Raw genomic sequence first — 19,544 nt, forward strand, 5'->3', positions numbered from 1 at the left:
GTAGTATAGTAATATCTAGACAGACTCCAGTAGTATACTAATATGTAGACAGACCCCAGTAGTATAGTAATATGTAGACAGACCCCAGTAGTATAGTAATATGTAGACAGCATATGTAAAGCAGCATTTACAGCAGAAGAACTCAACACTTCAGGTGCACAGACCTGGAGACCTTTTTTCTAGCTATGATCTGACTCAATTAATTACTGATTTCACTGCACTAATTCAACTAATTATCACAGCATTGAGATTAGCCATGATTTAGAGAAGGCCTGAATGCTTGCTAAAACCTAGCACTCTAGAACTGGCACCCTCTTGTTCTATAGCTGCAATTGTAACCACTAAAGCATTCTCTAATGTTATTAAATTGTTGCACACTGATGGGTCCATTCAGCCAATAGGTTTATTTTTAAGCCACAGTCCTTTGTGCCCAACCGTTATTATTTTACCATACAATTCAGACACTTCTTCTGGAAAATACAGATTGTCATCTGACAGCTCCCATTAACACACTTAATGCATGCACACATACACACGCATTCACATGGGACATTTTGTTACTGATATCCTCATTTGACGCTATTCAAAGCTGGCAGACATGTCAAAACAGCACTTTGCTTCACAGTCCAGAGAGATGGGACTGTGCACTCCCAAGGGGAGGCTTGCATTTCATATCTGAGCAGGCAATATCTGGACCGCATTTATATCAGGCTATAGGCAGCCCTCGAGTGCCACTCAATTTAAGTGGTCAGCCTCTAATATGTACCTGAGAGAGGAGTGTGTGCAGTGTGTTTGGAGCAGATCATCTAACAAAAATCCAATCTGAAATTTCATGGAGCTGTAAGGACTCTGGAGTACCAACACTGCATTATATTTCTCCGGTACAGAATTTGTGTACCATCACATATATTGGTTGTCACCAAGAATCTAAGCCCAGGGAATGTATTATTGATTACGCCCAGCAGTAATAAGTAAGTAGTGGGGGGGTCTTGTTGCTTGTTGGGGATGACGCTTCATTACTGGGGTATTGAGGCTTGGAGTCAGTCAGCATGGGGCATTTGTTAGCAGGAGTTTAAACCTCAGGTTCAAATCCTGTGATGACAGAACTGCATTACAACTGGAACACCTGCTCCTTATCTCACAGCAGCCTGGTCTCATTCCCAACTTTTCAGATATTTATGCTTGGCCAGAAGCCCTCGGTGTCACTATATGGGCTAGAAGGAATCATTTGGCATTACTTCTGGATGCCACTGGTTTCCCCACAGACTGCAACAGAAACCTACTTAGAAATATTTATGTTGAAGCCACTATGGAATAAAATGTGTTTTTGGCTTGTACTTCCATAAACGGAACTTCAATCTTTGCTTCAGATAACATTTTTATCTGCTATCTCTTTAAATAACCTGTGATTATGAAAGTCCAAGCTCTTTATTCTGTACTTTAGGGGCATAAATTTATTTCCTTGGTATTTATCAACATATACATGCAGATACGAAAAAAGCCATGCATCTGTATGTTTGATAAATCCAGTGGAATTAATTTTCTTTTTCCAGTTACACAAATATTTACTCACTGATTTAGAAAAATATTGTTAAATGAAGCCCAGTGAGCACTGAAAATGTTATCAAGAGGAAAATCTCAACAGTAACAGATGCTGATATTCTGAAATTCATTATTCACACTTACACATACTGTTGCTTAAAACCATAACTTTGTTGACGCCCCTACACTAGCCATTGTGACCTCGGCAGGATGTGACAAACGTATGATTTAAAGTGACTGTAAAGATAATTCTGAGTGGCTGTAAACCACACTGAATGGCATTATTATTGTATGTATTAAGCATTGGCAAAATGAGAGAAATCAAATGTCTTGCAATGTCAACTTCTATCGGTCTTAACATTTCCATCTCTTCCTGTGTGGTGATTGTAGCATAAGCTCATGTGGTGACATGGTGGTGCAGTGGATCACAAGGTTGCCTCACAACAACCATGTCCGGGGTTTGAATCTCGACTGAGTGTACTATTATTATAATCTTGCTATTTTTCAACTCTTAATCCCTCTACCGACCGGATCATTCTCCCAGTCTCTCTCTCTCCCTCTCCAATACAATTTACTTGTGGTTGGTACATTTTTGGAGGAGTTGAGGAGGGAGGTGAGGTGGTGAGTCCAGATCACACCTAATCCTGACAGTTTTCAATACATAATTTTTGTCTGAATTTAAATATGGGTTATTATAGTTACTTTGAATAGTTATTGGTGGATGTGTAGTGGATACATCCCTCTGTGATAATTTATGGTTATTTCAAAATTTTCCCTTTTCACTTGACTAAAATGTCCTTCATCTCATATACTGTCTGAGTGAATTTGTGAATTGAATTGATGAAATAATATAGTAAAAAGTGAATTATCCCTTTATGTTTTTTACATTAATTAAGCATGAATTTACCTTTTCATTATTTCATATTTTTAACTGCTAAATAATGCATTAGTTACATGGATATTTATACATTAGCATACCATATAAAATGTATAATCAGTTAACCATTAACAAATACATTACGTTTTTTTTTTCATTCCAATATGAATTGGCATTAACTTAAATAGTTGTTAACATGATGTAAAAATACATAAACAAAGCTGAACAGCTCAGATTTTCTGTAGTTTATCTGCAATAAAATCCTGTGGACAACAATTACAAATAAAGTGTAATAATTGGCACTCAATAGTGTGGAGTAGCAACTACAGCCTACGGGACCAGAGGGAAATTAAATAGAAGACAGACTATAACAACAATGTCCGAGAGGAATCCCATTAGTATAATGTTGTGGGCTAGCTTCATATAAATACAATTCCTAAAAAATGGAACGTGGTGTCCCAGGGCCAAAAACTGAACTAAAAAGTACACAATATTTCTGTGGGAAGGTCCTTTGGTACCAACTCTCCAGACTGGTATGAGGTTCATTGAAATAGTATTGGACCAAAATATGGTGCCTTGACTTCAAACTGCAGTCCAAGCAGAACTGATTGCCCTTGTAATACGGTATACTCTTCTTGTCCTGTACCTATCATTTGGTTTGTAGTGTATGACTTTATTTTCATTCTGAGCTGTATGTGCGGACAAAAATAAAATTTTGCATTTGCACCTTCTTCTGCCAGGAAACCGATAACGATACCGATTGGGTGTGCCCAGAAACCAGTACACATACTGAATATACTGTAGAAGAGAAGAATTAGTATACTATAATGTGAAACTTTCAGTAATTTGTGTTTCAGATTGTTGTACCTACTGTTCAGTGGAACAGAACCTTAATATGGCTCATGCCTTGCTATGGATGATGAAAACCATATCAGGCGGCGCACTGAATTTCCAACCGCACTTTGTGTTGATATTGGCGGATTCATAATTTCACACTGTATATCGGGTAATAATGCTTGCTGCAGGAAAAATGCTTTTATGTTCATAGTGAGAAAATAAATCAACGTGCAGACATGATGGAATGTGTAACAGGAAAAGCAGAGACATGAAAGCGGCTTCCTGACCCTTGAGTTTAATATCGATTTCTAACTCAGGTGTTCTCTTTCGCTCCCAGTTACTCAACACTGTACTGTCCTCTGTCAATTCAGGAGAGTGCAGAATTTATTTTCCTTCCTTAGTCTTCCAACAGCCATTTCTTTGGAGACATTACCCCTTCATAAGGACTGCAAGTGATCGATTGACCAGCAGGGTGTGCAGCAAAGTATGTGAGAATCCAACACGAAAAAGGAGTTCAACTTTAATGTAACTAAATTTCACTTACAAAGACAAAATAACGCAGGTGAGTCATTTTAGCATATGACTTCAAATGGCAGTATGAAAGAGGTCTGGCAATCTGTACTTTGATATGTGGGTTTTCAAGGAAAAATGTGGCAGCTGACATAATCAGTCCCTGAATTGCAGGTACATTAGTCACTAAAATTGATAAATTATTTAATTTGACAAGGGGAATAGTGTTAAGGTTATGTTAGACACGAACAAACTGCATTGGCAAAGAGGAGTCAAAGTTCACACACACAAACACACACACGGGGGTGTGTTTCCCAAAAGTGTTTCCCGAAAGCTAACTGTGCGTGCAAGTTCCATTGGAAGAACTGTCAATAGACAATTTTTCTTCCTGAAAACCATAGGACACATTCGCAAACACACAATACAAATAGATTATTATTCATAGCACACCAATCACCTAAACAGTAGAAGTTAAATATGCAGTTACTGTTCACTTACAGTATACCTTGTGATATGTAAAGAAATGTGGCAAAACATTTTATTATAATAAATGTACACTTGCTCTAGTTACAACAAAATAAAATATAATATCAAATGCAGCCATTCTGGTTTGAATGTGTGTATCAGTCACGATAATTGCCAGTTACGTTGTTTTCATACTGTATCAATAACCTTTCACTATATACTACACATGTTTACACTCACAGAATGATTGTGGTTATTTGCAATGAGAGCTGCACTGCTATCATGATGTCCAATTTACATAAAGGGTGCTTATTTTGATAAATTATTTAATGACAAGCAGTAATGCTAACCTTTAATTACCACAGAATAGGCTTCAGAAATCCCAATGAAGCTTCTATCTGGCTAAATTCATGTAAGGACAGGATGTTGCTCTGCAGAAGGTGAAAGCACTGAAAGTAATTAGATAGCTCTTATATCACAGACCCTTATGACCCCAAACTCACACACTGCACCCCTGGGTATATTAGGTACACTGCAAACCTGCAAGTCTGTGAATGCTGTCTGCACTGTAAGTGGATACTGTCTACATTACAGGCCTGAGAATACTGTGTTTTTATAAGTGTGTTATGTATGTATTCCAGGTGTGTAACATAGTTGAGGATGTATGTTTATGAAGTATGCTTCCATAGTCTAAATGGGAAGGAATTGTCTATGATGACATTCTTTACTTGTTCCCACGGCGCGCCATGCGGCCAGGGGTAGAAAGCCACAAATTCAGAGCACTCACTCACTCACTCAGGGACGCGTTTTATTGTAATCCACGTGACACTGGTCACAAGCGCCTGTTACGTGAGTCCAGCGGTAAACTGAGAACATTCAGAACTCTGACCAGATTTAGAGATTGCATAACGAGCTGACTAACTTTACCTCTAGTGCTTAATTGGCTAATTATGAGAACATGTCCATGGGGAGGGGAGGGGAGGGGAGGGTCACAGAACTTCGACGTGGTAGAACACCAAACAAAAAAAATAGATTAGCACGTATTCGCAAGTGATATGGACATCTAGCCTCAGTGTTTGCATGTAGTGTTATTCTTGGTTGTGCCACAATCAACGACGTAGAAAAACGGATTATTTAACTGATTACTGCCTAAAGAGCAGCTAGCGAGTAGCTACATCTATTTTCTTTAGGATTGTTCTCTTTTTTTGTTATGCAGCAGAGACTTGCGACTCAAATACATCGAGACGACCGTCAATAAAACCAGAGTTGCGTTTGAAAATCACAAGTATTTTAGCAAAATTTCGGCTGTTCAGTAGTACCAGCTAAAAACGTATGCAGAACACTGAGAACACGCCCACTGGGATGTAATTCTTCGGAAACATGCTTCTAAGAAATGTTACCATTAGGAAAGGCACTTCGAGCCATATTTCTATTCTGTTGACGAAGATGTTTCAGGAAGTGAAAGTAAAAGCGCAGGACGAGAAGAATATCATGAATATGTTATATTCTTAGATTGCCGTTATCTTGCTACGTAATTCACTCTTCTGTTATCTGATTTAAACCAGTGTGCTGTGAGCCTAAATGTATTTGTGTTTGTTAATCTGTTTTTAAATACGTATTTTAAATCAAGCCAGATCCCTTATAAGACTATATTTCAAGTCATCAAGAATTGAGGAACAAGACGCCAAAGACATTGTGTTTTTCCTACATTGAAGACTAGTTGATGAAGCATTATATTGTATGGTTAATCTGATCTGAGAAACATAATAAACAATTTCCAAAGAACAGCAGAACCTGGGAGATTGAGAGCACTAGAGGAACATTTATTAAAATAGACTTTTTACCACAAATAATAACAATATAATCAAAGTATTAATGTTTTTGTAATGAATTTTGACAGGTTATTCAAATGGTTGTTATATTGTTTAAAAAATGTTGTTAAAAAAGTATCCCAGGTAGTCCCTAGTTTTCCACCACCATCTCGCCCTTCTATTTGGCAAATGATCGTTTCCAATTATTATTATTATAATTATTTTTTGTAAGGATTGTATTTGACGTGACCAACATGTAATACAGATAGATTATTGGATACTTGTCTAATTTGATAAACGCTGAAGATAACTGAATAGCCAGCTTGGACAACAGCGGATTATTTGTTTCATTAAACGGCATTGCTGCTGTACATTCACGAATTGTATCCCCATTTATACGTTAAATCCTCCCTGAGGCTGGGTCTCCGCTCCCTCCGCGATGATCAGGGTACCCCACGCTAATTCTCAGACAGGCTTTTAACACTCCAACTGACGCATTTCAAAAAGTGCGCTTCGCTCCTCGAGAATCCACTGATGGTAATAAATTCAGCCTCGGTTAATAACACGCAGCACGCCTTGATCGGAGCCTCAATCAGAGCCTATTAAGAATGTCCATCAGCAACGTGAATGCAGCGAACGCATGGAAAGCGGGAGGAACATGGAAATTCTGAGTACAGAGAAAATAACCGATATCATGGAATAATTAAAATTACACGGTGTGTCCTTTGAGCTAGAAATAGTGCTCTGGCATGAAGGGGTGGGGGAGGAGTTGAAAAGAGATAGGCCTACGATATCGTCATCATATCCCTGTGAAATGTAAAACAAGTAGATAGGGATGAAATTACGTAATATACTATTGTGTTTTCTCTTACCGCACCCCCTCCCCTCCCAAAATGAAATTGACAGGAGAATAATTAGTCTTCTTTTAATCTGAAAACAGTTACGAAGGTTGCTAGAGCGTCGTATGCAACCACTGCTGGGGCATGTAACCATGGAGATGTACATATCTGCTAATCTATTTTCGGCTCTTGAAAAAAAAAAAACTACAAATGCAGGAGGCAGATTTGTTGCCAAGAAAACAACACAGTGCATAAAAGGCATTATCTGTTGGTGATGTTTTTAAGACGGGTCAACACCGTGAAGCTACAAAATAAGCTCTCACGGTTCATGTTAATGCCTGACATGTCTTCAGTCAATATTATTTCAAACATTTTATCCAAATATTTAGGATCACATATCCTCCGTGTTTTATTTTTATTTTTTTGTTTCAAATGTTTTTTATAGATCTGCTGTAATGCATTTGAATTTGTAATGAATAAACAAAATGCAAAATACAAACTCCACAATCCAGTATATCTGAAATTGAGAGAAATCCAGAAAAACTGAAAATGCATGTGTAGGAAGATGCTAACAGAAACAGACATTCCCAGTAGGAGGAACCAACTAGATCATCAGTCAACAGAAAATATTTTTTATTTAAGTATTCAATAATTATCTCCTTGGTCTCAATTCCCTCTGGGTTATCCTTCCTTCACAAGCAGGGTCAAGCACGCCAAACCACATCCATGTTCACACTTTGTACTGGCCATGGGCACTTCCTAAGTGCTATTTTGAAAATGAATCAGCTGCTCCTATTTAGTGTCACATGTCTATTGTGACACTCACATGTAGTACATGAATCCCTCGTGCAGTCAAATACATTTCATCATGTTGCATCACTGTGCAGTGAGCCCATAAAAATAATGAATTTCTAATTGCTACTGATGCTCGGTTGAGGTTGATACATACTCAAATCATTACATCCAGTCAGTGTTTTTTTTTCTTTTTTTTTGGTCAACATTTTTAATTTGACTGGGTAGGTCAATCCAATATCAATTCTCATGTGTGGTAACAGCATGGGGAATTAATATGGGCAAAGAATACAAGGGATTGTGCAGCCAATCAGATTAAGGGAGGGATTTTAGGGTAGCACAGAGGCAGTTTGGGAATTCACTGAGGGCATATCCTTTCAAATAGTGCCAGAGGGTTTTTAATGAAATGTGAGCCAGGACCTTGGTTTAACATCTCTAACATCTGAAGGACAGATGCAAAACACTCTGCAACTGAAACGCTTGTGGTCTGGCCTAAAATTCTTTATCGGGAGTCAATTGATTGACCATTAGACGGACTAGACACTAAACCACAGGATGCAGTGTGGAAAACATTGATCGTGTCTATATCTGGTTGGGAACAACGGCTTGAACAAAGCAATTCCAGTATGGCCCAAAACATGTTAAAAAAGAGGCGAGTGCATGGCAGTGGGTATAAACATGCAAAGGAATACTTGGAAGGTAAAAAGTAGACCGACTTGAACCTTGGGTTAGCCATTCAGAATGCAGGAATAACAGTAGCCTACTACATGCATGATAATTAATCCACCATAAGATATTTTCATACCTTGATATCATCTCACTGCTGTCTAGAATGTAGTGAGAAATATGTCCCTAAGGATCACCAGGGCTTTCTGAGACTGGCCTAGGAGCGATTCAGCCTCACCCACTTCGCCAATAACCGCAGCCTGATTGCAGATCTCCCTCTCGCTTTCACTCCAACTCAGGGTAATTTCCTCTGCTTTAAATTAGACGGGAAGGAAAAGGGAGAGAATGTGTCATTGTCGAATGTCATGCCCGTGTTCATTCTTCGTAGAATTGTTTGCGGATGTTCGGCTCGGGTTCGTTAGCATTTTTGGGACTTCCGGATCGGAAAATATGCTGTGGAATTGGTGGAAATGCCGTTTTCCCTAATCCCTTTCAAATAATTGATAAGATTTGGATGTTTGTTGTTTGTACATGAAAAAAATGCTTTTCACCGATTTTTTAGAATCTAAAAAAATGTGCTGTGGTTAGAAACCCGTTGCACAATTACAACGTCATAGACAGGGCTGTATTTTCAGCTGCTGGACCATTCCAGCACATAAGCCAAACTGCTACCTGTTAGCCAAACTGTTACAATTTATTACACAAAAAAATTATAAAAAATATAATTCTATTTTTTATATTTTGTGGAGTTACATATATTGCTCCAAGTATCTTTTTTGTTTTTATTGTTGGTAATTTCCTCAAGTCATTTGAGTAGTTTCTATGCATTACTTGGCTGACTAATGGTAGTTTTGACTAGCTTGAAAAGCCTTGTCACGGAACCAATAACTGAGAAGTATGTAACATGGGTAGCAGTGTTAGCTTGCTGTTAGCAAAGTAATTATTTCAATTAGCATGCCGCATTCAAATTCATGTGAAACCCCTTTCAAATTCTCCTTTGAGCTGGAAATCCATGTATGGGCAAAGGACTTCCCAGGCCTAAGACAGAGTACTCTCTGAATGGCACATGACTAAATTAACTAAATCTTCTGCCCACTATTGGCCCACTGTCTTAACAATAATGTGGGCATTGTGTCAAGATAGGGTCTGTCTGTCCACCAAATGCCAAACGGACAGGATCATATTTCGAACTCGCAAATCCAGCTTGTTCCTCTGCAAGACAAATATTGGGACGGGAGGCGTCATAATGTAGGCTCCTTGTTCTTCAGGTGAGTTCATCATCCCCTCTTAATGTTGCCATCATCCATTTTGCTATCACTCCATCTCTTCAGTTCTTAAAGTAGCTGATATCTATGACAGCTGTGACTAAAGCAATCAGGACTCGGAGGTCCCCTGAGACCCATTCACACAAAGAAATCACCTTAATTTCTCTCAATTTAACTTTTCTAATGCTACATCTCCCTGTCTCTCTCTCTTTCTCTTTCCCTCTTAATCTCTCCCGTCTCTTAGTATTTCTTCTCCTTCAAGATACTTTACTCCAGTAAATAACTGTCGATGAATGTGCCATACGCTAAAACCCACAGTGCATTTCCCCAGCACTATTACCTGCAGCACTGTCAAAGCAGTGAATCAATTTCACTAGAGTAGTGGAGTGCTTCCATCATTACTACAGTAGCCAATGTGCATGTCTCTCTAACAGAGCAGCCAATCATTACAGCTGCCCTTCTGCTATTGCAGCCTTGCGTTTATGAAAATAGCAGTTTGTACAAATAGTGTGTGTGTGTGTTTCCTAAATCATTGTGCTTTAGGGATATACATTACATTACATTGTCATTTGGCACACGCTCTTATCCAGAGCGACGTACAGTTGATTAGACTAAGCAGGAGACAATCCTCCCCTGAAGCAATGCAGGGTTAAGGGCCTTGCTCAAGGGCCCAACGGCTGTGCGGATCTTATTGTGGCTACACCGGGACCACTACGCTACAGGCCGCCCACGATATATTGTGGATATCATTTTGTTAATGTAGTACTCAATATCCTTGAATTAGTACTGCTGTACATCTGTGTTTTTGATAAGGGTATCATATTACTAAAGAATCATACTCATAAAAACATTTTTTTGTCCACTGATTACTGTCTATTTAGTGCTCCATTGATTTTAATGGTGAAATTATAAGGTACATACACCCCAAAACAACCAAAAAGAATATACAGTATATATAGGTAGATAAGCACTGCGATAATTATAAACATAATTACTATTTAAAGTGCGATATCTACAGTAGTTTTTTAACCCATGAAATTGTCAAGCTATTGTTCTAGCACAGCTAACATTAGTCTATATGCGATGTCATTTGCAACATTAGTGCTACAATATTAGTGCTTCCTATCTCTCTATGTTCAGCACTGCACCCCCACCAAGCACAAGCAAGACACAAGAATTTGGCAAACGGTTTAGGAGAACCTGGCAACAACTCGCAGGAGTGCAGTTTTGATGAAAAGCAACTAGCGAGGCAGTGTCATGTTTTGCGTAGGGATTGCAGTTCTCCCTTTCGGACACTAAAATGGGATTTCAAATAAACGACTGCTCCTTTAATGCCACTAAAGCAATAAAAGTCACAGTTTTGACAATGGCTATCAAGTCACGGCTATTCATATAATTTCAGTCATTAACTGTTTGCCGCCATTCGGAGAGCAAGTCCAAGCAGTTAAAGGGTCTTCCCCAGCTTATCTACAAAAAATCATCAGACCCTACACCCCTGCCAGACCTCTTCGTTCAGCCTCCACAGGCCGCTTGGCACCTCCCCCTCTCCGAACCTCCACCTCACGCTCACGTCTACTGTCTGTTCTGGCTCCACGGTGGTGGAACGAACTCCCCGTTGAGGTCAGAACTGTAGAATTTCTCCCCACCTGAAGACACACCTCTTCAAGCAGCACCTCTCCCCATCCCTCCCTACCTCCCTGTGAACCTTAATTGTTGTCTCTGTGATGTGCTTTGTGTATCGGTATTTTTAGTTGGCTAGGTAGCAGTGTTTGGATAGTTCACTTTGGTCACTTTTGCTATTTGTTTGTTTATTTGTTCTCAAAAAAAAATACAAAAAATTAAAAAAAGGCCCTCGTCCTTATCTTTCTTGTACAGGTAGCAGTTGAAATTGTACTTCCCTCTAGGGTCTTTCAGCGAACTTATCCCTGGTTATGGGTATGCACTTTGTTGTACGTGGCTCTGGATAAGAGCGTCTGCCAAATGCCAATAATGTAAAAGTCCTGGTGTGTGCTTGTTTGTGTTTGGGGGTTTAGGAGGAGGATGGATTTAAATAATTTTATTTCCATCTTACTGTCTGACTGGGATGGATCAAACTCCGTGAAACTATTCCCAATATGCAGAGAAATAATAGAAAATAATCGAATGCTCTTGAAAAATGCCATGGGGACAATTTGTTTACAGTATTAGGTAGTCAGCCGTTACTAAGGCATTTTTAGAGGGAAGCCTTTAGCCTCAATGAAGTGGGGGTCTTGGCAGGCCATTAGATTCAAGGTGGTTTTAGGGATACTGTGGCCTGTGACCTCTCCATTTCAAGGCCAACAGTTGGCTGCCAGCTATCCTTATCCTAACCCTAACCCTAATCCCCTCCCCCACCACCACCTCACACTCATTCCATCACAGCACAGACACGGAACATTCCCAAGAATCCCAACCCTTTCGGATTCAAAACCTGAATTTCCGTATTCCTCTGGCAACTCGATGCGACGTGAGTCGTTATGGATTTGCCCAGACTGAAGCAATGGCGTTCCTAATGTGCCGTAGGTGCTTTGCCGTACGTACTGCGAGTTGTTTTGTGAGTGGGGATAGTGAAATGAGCTGAGCCGAGCAGAGAGACTGGTCTCCAGTTCGTTGTGAGCTGACTCTACCCCTCGGTTGAGTCTGCGCCTTTCACGGCAGCCCACTGGGAACATAGATCCCTCCCGAAAAAGTCAATCAGTCTGTCAACAGGTTACGATTGACCCCTGAAGGATCTGCCTTGTATGCTCCTCCTCCTCCTCTTTTCATCTCTCTCTCACACACACACACACACACACACACACAGACATATATGCTTGCTTTCTTATGGCAGTCTGTTGAAAATCAAATATGATATTGCTTCTATTAATTTGTGAGTGGTGGGACTCTGGCTTTGGTTATGTCTATTTGCGGTGGTTGTGGAAGGAGGAGTGGGACTGCAGCACTACATGCACACACACTCACACGCATGCGCACACACACACTCACTCACACACACTCACACACACACACACATGCTCTCACACTCACACACATGCGCAGACACACTCACACACACACTCTCTCTCTCACACACTCACACACTCTCTCACACACACATGCGCACACACTCACACACATGCGCACACACTCACACACACACTCACACTCACACACTCTCACACACACACACTCTCTCACACACACATGCTCTCTCACACACTCACACACACAAACTCATGCACACACACACACTCACTCACATACACACTCACACACACCCTCACACTCACAAACTCTCTCTCACACACACACACACACTCTCTCTCACACACATGCCCCCCACACACACACACACACACACACACACAGAAACCCACGCACACACACATAAACTCACACACACACACACACTCAGACACACACACACAGACAAACACGAACTCACACACACACACACACACACACACATGCTCTCTCTCACACACACGCACACACACACACACCCTCTCTCACACACACACACACACACATACACACTCACACACACACGCTCTCTCTCACAGACACACACACACACACACACACACACACACATTTTCCAAGCACTGTAACTGTTCCAGTAGCACACACTGAAGATGAGCATGCAAGAGGGAGACATTTCATTCCACATCGTTTCCCCTTCCCCAGAAAAAGGCGCTCTGCCAGTGCTGATGCACACAGAAGCCTGATCGCTCACCGCCTGACACTGATGAGTTAGGACAGCTGTGCCCGGCCCAGCAACGGCCTCCAGCAAGACCCGCAACCCACAAAACTTTCAAACCAGGCTTCCCTTGCAGACACACTCTGTGTTAACTTTGGAAGTTTAAAACGGGGGCACTGAAAAAAAATCTTCAAGAAGCAGCTGCTAGCTGAACTACAGCCAGACAATCTCCCGATGGATTAAGATCTTCGCTGCCATCTTTTAAAAGAATAATAATGATGGCACTCATATCTTTAAATTGTTAAAGTGAAAACATTTTCAGTCCGATTCCTACATTATGCCCACCTTAATGAAATAACAATGCACCATGCAAGCAACTGCTGCTCACTGGATGTTTTTTGTTTTTCGCACCATTCTCTGCAAACTAGAGACTGTTGTGTACGAAAATCACAGGAGACTAATTTCTGAGATGCTCAAAAAAACATTGTCTGGCACCAACAACAATAATTGCACGGTCAAAGATCACATTTCTTCCCCATTCTGACATTTGGTCTGAACAACAGCTGAACCTCTTTACCACGCCTGCATGCTTTTATGCATTTATTTCCTGCCACATGTTTGGCTGATTAAATATTTGCATTAACAACCTGGTGTACAGGTCTACCAAAGAGAGATAAGCACTGCGATAATTATAAAAATAATTACTATTTAAAGTGCGATATCAAGATTTTTAACCCTTGAAATAATGATATAGTCAACATTAACCTATATGCATATCATCCAATTGAAATCAGGACACAGTAGCCTGTCTGCAGATTGCTCTGGGCATTTTTCAGGACCCGGGAAAGCACTGGGTGCTGCAGGACATTGAAACAGGCAAAATGGCAACAATACACTGGGAACTCAATATCTATCTTCTTTTCCTCATACAACAGTGGAAATATTAGTGCTATGTCATATGGTCAGGGGTGGGGACAGGAATTTTTCCTGAGAAAGATTACTTTCGACTTGCCGACTTGCCTACCACTGTCAGAACAGCAGAATCCCTCCCCCTATTTCGACGCAGACTGAAAACCCACCTTTTCAAACTCTACCTTAGTCCTCCCTCCTGATTTCCCCTGCCCCTCCTTTCTGATATCCCTATCCTTGTCTATGACTTATGATGACAACTATGTTTAGAACAGCATTTCATGTGTATTTTGCTAGTTTCTGGATGTGATGCTTTGACTTATGGTAGAACCTATGCACTTGTAAGTCGCTTTGGATTAAAAACGTCTGCCAAATGACTAAAATGTAAATGTAAATTACACATTCCTGCACAATGAATCATTGGATTTACCTTATTTAGATTTACTTTTGATTTAAATTGAATTTTAATTATGGATAGTGCTTGCACACCATATTATTAAGTACATGTTACTTCAACTAATCGTGTACTTGGTACAAGCACTAGCGCATACACACCACAACATACCCAGTCTCCTGGCAAGAAATTAGGTTAGCTACATAAATATGATTCTAATGATAGAGGATTTAGATTCCATGAGTCTAAAGATGCAATAATTGGACATGAAGTCTTCATAATGGATGCAGACTCTATACGATCGAAAGGAGGCTCTACTGGAAGTAGATTGAAATACTGAAGCGATTAAAATAACTCACTGGAACCGAAAAGACATATTAAGCCCCTCCCCCCACAGAGAATCCCCTGTCTCCAACTCACACACACACACACACAGTCATAATGGTTGAATAATCTGATTTACTTAACATAGCCATGTGTGTCATTCTGTAGGGTATGTGCAGCTCGCGAAAGGCTGTCCTTGATAACAGGGGAAAAATCCTGACACAGTTAGCACTTGTCTGCCGGAACTACACTTCCTGTGAATTCTGCACGAGGGAATCTGCACGCAGACAAACAGATAAACGTCCTCGGCTCTTTTTTGGGTCATTGTCACAAATCCCTTAAATATTGGCACATATAACACGGTGCAAGCTTAAAAAAAAAAACACTCTCCGGATTGTGAAGCAGGCAGTGTCCTGGTGGGTGGGGGGTGGGGGTGGGGGTATCGGGGGTATTTGCGCATCTGCACGCGATTCTCCCGCCTCTCTGCCACGGGCTCAAGCCAGCGTGGCGGGAGGACGGTGCCGCGGTTTCCGTTCGGAGCTCAAGCGCGGTAATTCTCCCGTTGCGTTGACAAGCGCTCGCGGATTAGACCCAGAGCAGGGACAGACTGCACCCTCGTCTGAGGGGGGAAACCCACCTGGGGGCATGCGGCTGAAGGCACAGGTGGGCGAGAGAGGGAGAGAGAGAGAGAGAGGGAGAGAGAGACAGAGACAGAGAGAGAGAGAGAGAGTGAGAGAGAGAGAAAGAGAGAGGGAGAGAGAAACAGAGGGAGAGAGAGACAGAGAGAGGGAGAGAGTGAGAGAGAGAGGGAGAGAGAGAAAGAGAGAGGGAGGGGGGAGAGAGCGCCACACATTCCAAAAGGCGCTGCTACCCCTGACGCGTACCTGCAACCCGGCGCCAAGTTTGCGGCGGCTACAACGCCGTGGCGACCGCGGGTCCCTCTCCCGTAACTGCCCTCATGCTCCCTCACCAGAGCGAGAGCGAGAGAGAGACCCAATTATTATTCTTGTCACAACAACCATGCAGTAGCAGGGAGAAGCGTAGCCCAATGCAGGAGGCTGCCGGAGCGGCGAGATAGGACACGCTCCTCCTCCTCCTCCTCTTTCCATCCCTCTCTCTCTCTCTCTCTCTCTCTGACAGATTCCGTCACTCACCCTGGCTGTTGGGTCCCCCCTCGCCCTCCTCCGTGTCAGTCAGGTTGTTTAGCATCCTCGCTCCACTCGGGGGCTTCTGCTGTCGCCGAGGGAGACGGTTCCTGGTTCCCCGGGGTCCTGGTTTCACTGAGCGTTTCCCGCCCCCCCCACCTTTCCGGAAATGGAACACCAGGAAAACCAGAAGAAAAAAAAACAAAACGAAAACAATACACCCCGGGAATAAAACCAAAGGGGGTACGGGGGGGGGGGTTCCTTCCTGTTTTTGCGCCTCTTCTTTTTTCCCGTTTTTTTAATTTTATTTTGCGCGCTCAGAGGCTCGGCGCTGTGGGAAAGAGGGAGCTCTCTCCGCAGGTTCTCTTCTCCTTCTCCTTCTTCTTCTCCTCCTCGTTCTTCGTCCTCTCCTCCGTGTCTTCTCGCTCTGGATGTGGCGTGACTTCCTCTCACTTCTGTGGGAGGAGGGTGAGGAGAGCGAGGGAGGCTGCGGGAGTTTAGTGGATGATGGAACGCTTCAGAGCGCAGTCTCTCTCTCTCCCCCTCTCTCCCGCGTGCTTGTTCGCTTTCTCTCTCTCTCTCCCTCTCTCCCGCGTGCCCGTTCGCTTTCTCTCTCTCTCTCCCTCTCTCCCGCGTGCTCGTTCACTTTCTCTCTCTTGCGCGTGCTTGTTCACTCTCTCTCTCTCTCTCTCTCTTTCTTTCTCTCTCTTGCTCTCTCTATCTCTCTCTCTCCCTCTCTCACTTGCTCGGGCACGCTAACATCCGACCCACGCTCCGTCTAAATGTGATGACTAAATTCATCATGAATTCAGGAGGTATTATCCTTGCTCTCTCTCTCTCACTCTTTGTCTCTCTATCTCTCTCTCTCCCTCTGTCTCCGTCTCTCGGTTTTACTCGGTGATGTGGTGGTGATGGCCGATGAAGGTGGAATCCCCCTGATCTACAGGCTCCTCTCTCTGAAAATGCTTCGGTTCTATCCTGCAGAGCCACTTGCATTACATTACATTACATTACAAAGCATTTAGCAGACACTCTTATCCAGAGCGACGTACAACGAAGCGCAGATCGAACACAGGAACAAGTGTGAAGAGGACCCTAGAGGACAGTACGGTTCCGAGTCCTAGCGTGACCATACAGATACAATTGGAACCCCTGAAGAATACATCAACATAGCATTCCACGGTTGGCAGCTAGAATACCCCGAGTATAATAATACAATATCTAATACCATACAATGCCTTGCCATGCCTTTTGAAGCCACTCTCATGGTCACATCTTTATGAATGATGACCGTTGCCACAAAACAACAATCAATAAAAGACAAACAGACAGTTCTGCCTATGAAAGGCTGTAGAGAGCCATGTCTAGTGCTTATTTCTGTACAGAGGTTTTAAACCAGAGGCTATTCAGAGCGATCCCTGAATGTACGTAGACACTGACAAATATTAAAAATCCAATAAACCAAAGCCTTAATAATTAAGGATATTTGGATTAGATATTTCATTATGACTCACATCTCCAATTAAATGAATGTCCAATACATTCCGGCATGAAGGAACAGCTAAAATGTCCAAAGGCAAAGTGAATATCGAAAGCTAAGAAGGGTATACAGTTTAGACAACATAGCGCTTTTTTAGTTTCAGTAAACTTATAGAAAATAACATCAAGTCTCACAGGTCTCTAGTCATTTAGCCCAGTCAAAGCACTGGTTCACAATAACAACATTTTAGCTGTCTGGGTTTTCATATTTCACTGTACACATACTAACCTAGGAAGGATCAGTCCCTTTAAATGTTGAATATCACTGCAGTATGTTCGTGCCACAAAGAATGCACCAATAAAGATGCTATGATATTGCGCATCTGAGACTTAACGGTTTTATTTTATCATACAATTAAAATGTTTAATACTCGTGATTTTAGTATTTTAATGGCCAGTTGTATAATATCATACCCTTTAACCCAGGAATGGATGGCAATTACAATACAAACTGTAAAGCTGAAAACAACTGCCATTTTGTGGTGTCACAAGTCTGACCAATATACTGTATGTAGCAAGCATAATGATATGAATGTTCAATACTTCAAGACACAGGAAGAGGGAATCCTATACCACAGCTATTCTCTATGACCTATAACCAGAAAATATAGTATTGTGCTGCGTATCTTTGACTTGTATAAAAATCTGATTTACATGTAAATCCACATTGAATCAATATGTCATATTGATTAGGCTACACTGGGGGCCATATTTGCAGAGGCATCAACTTTTCAAGGTGAGAATCCTAAAGATGCACATTTGGCAACAATAAAATGAATAGTTCTTTGAAAGATTTTGATGATAATTATGTATAGGCAAACGATTTTGATAGTTGTGTCATAATTTAAAGTGGCTGGAAAATTATCACAGAAGGATGTATCCATGACACATCCACATCCAAATATCTATTAAAACGTAATGTAAATAACTATAATAATGCACATTTCAAGTCACACATAAATTCTGCGTATCTGGATTGTATGGGTCTGGACCGCCTCATCACCCCACTTCCCTCCTAAATTCCTCCCAAAATATACAACCCACAAGTACATTGTACTGGAGAAGGAGAGAGACTGGGAGAGGGATATGGTTGGGAGAGGGATTAAGAGCTGAAAAACAGCAAGATGCAAACTCCACACTGAAAGACCCCCGGGATTCAAAATTTTCGATATATAAATCTGATAAAACTATGGAAGGAGATATGCAATTAGACTAAAACATATACTGGCCATTAATTCTTGATGTCATCAAGGCCCCTAACCAAATAGCTCAGTCTGGTAATAAAACCCATTCAATCCTCACATAGGAAGAGATGGAAAAGTGCATGCATGCATTTGATTTCTCTAATTTTGCTGATGCTTAATACATACCATAATAACACCATACAATGTAGTTTGAAGCCGTTCACAGATTTAGAGTCACTTTAATATTAATGTGCTTAAATATCGATGTTTACATTTCAGTTTTCAACAAAGTAAAGAATAAAATGCTTCTCTTGTGTTTGAAGAATCAGGATTATATGACTAATCATCATAATATAGAGTGTATTACATTTATTATGAACTTCAAAAAGAGAAACTTGGTTTCTGTTGATATAATCCATCCAAGTGAGCCATGTGACCTTTTGAAACACCTTTGGACTCGAGAGGAAAGAGGCGAGATGGGCCTTCTGTTCCAAATTAATTGCCAAAGAGCAGCTGTTCCTGTTTGCCATTTCTCCTCTCCTGGGCTTCTGGTAAAAAGGCTGTGATATCCTTGTAGGGTTGTAACTACTCAACACACCCCACGGTTCTGGCTACCACAAATGCACCTAATTTAGATGATTAATAACGCTCGCTGTTATATTTCTGGCCCTTGTAATCCAAATGTGTATCACCTCGTTTCGGGGCATCGGATTCCACTGTGCTCCAGGCACCATACTGGGCTGCTCGA

The 19,544-nt window shown here is 41.4% G+C and overlaps 1 protein-coding gene across 3 annotated transcripts in view; it reads right to left on the minus strand.

Annotated features, from left to right (window-relative positions):
• Positions 1 to 19,544, minus strand: part of slc12a5a (solute carrier family 12 member 5a) — a 226,047-nt gene that overhangs the window by 123,678 nt on the left and 82,825 nt on the right. The window contains exon 1 of one of the 3 annotated variants that reach the window (XM_061219846.1): positions 16,083 to 16,137. The exons of the other annotated variants lie outside the window; for them this stretch is intronic. Coding sequence (XP_061075830.1) covers positions 16,083 to 16,137 — 55 coding nt within the window. Of the gene's footprint in view, positions 1 to 16,082; positions 16,138 to 19,544 lie in introns of those variants that run through there. 3 annotated transcript variants of the gene reach the window in all.

This window comes from Conger conger, chromosome 14, assembly GCF_963514075.1.
Source record: "Conger conger chromosome 14, fConCon1.1, whole genome shotgun sequence".
NCBI classification, from domain to species: domain Eukaryota; kingdom Metazoa; phylum Chordata; class Actinopteri; order Anguilliformes; family Congridae; genus Conger; species Conger conger.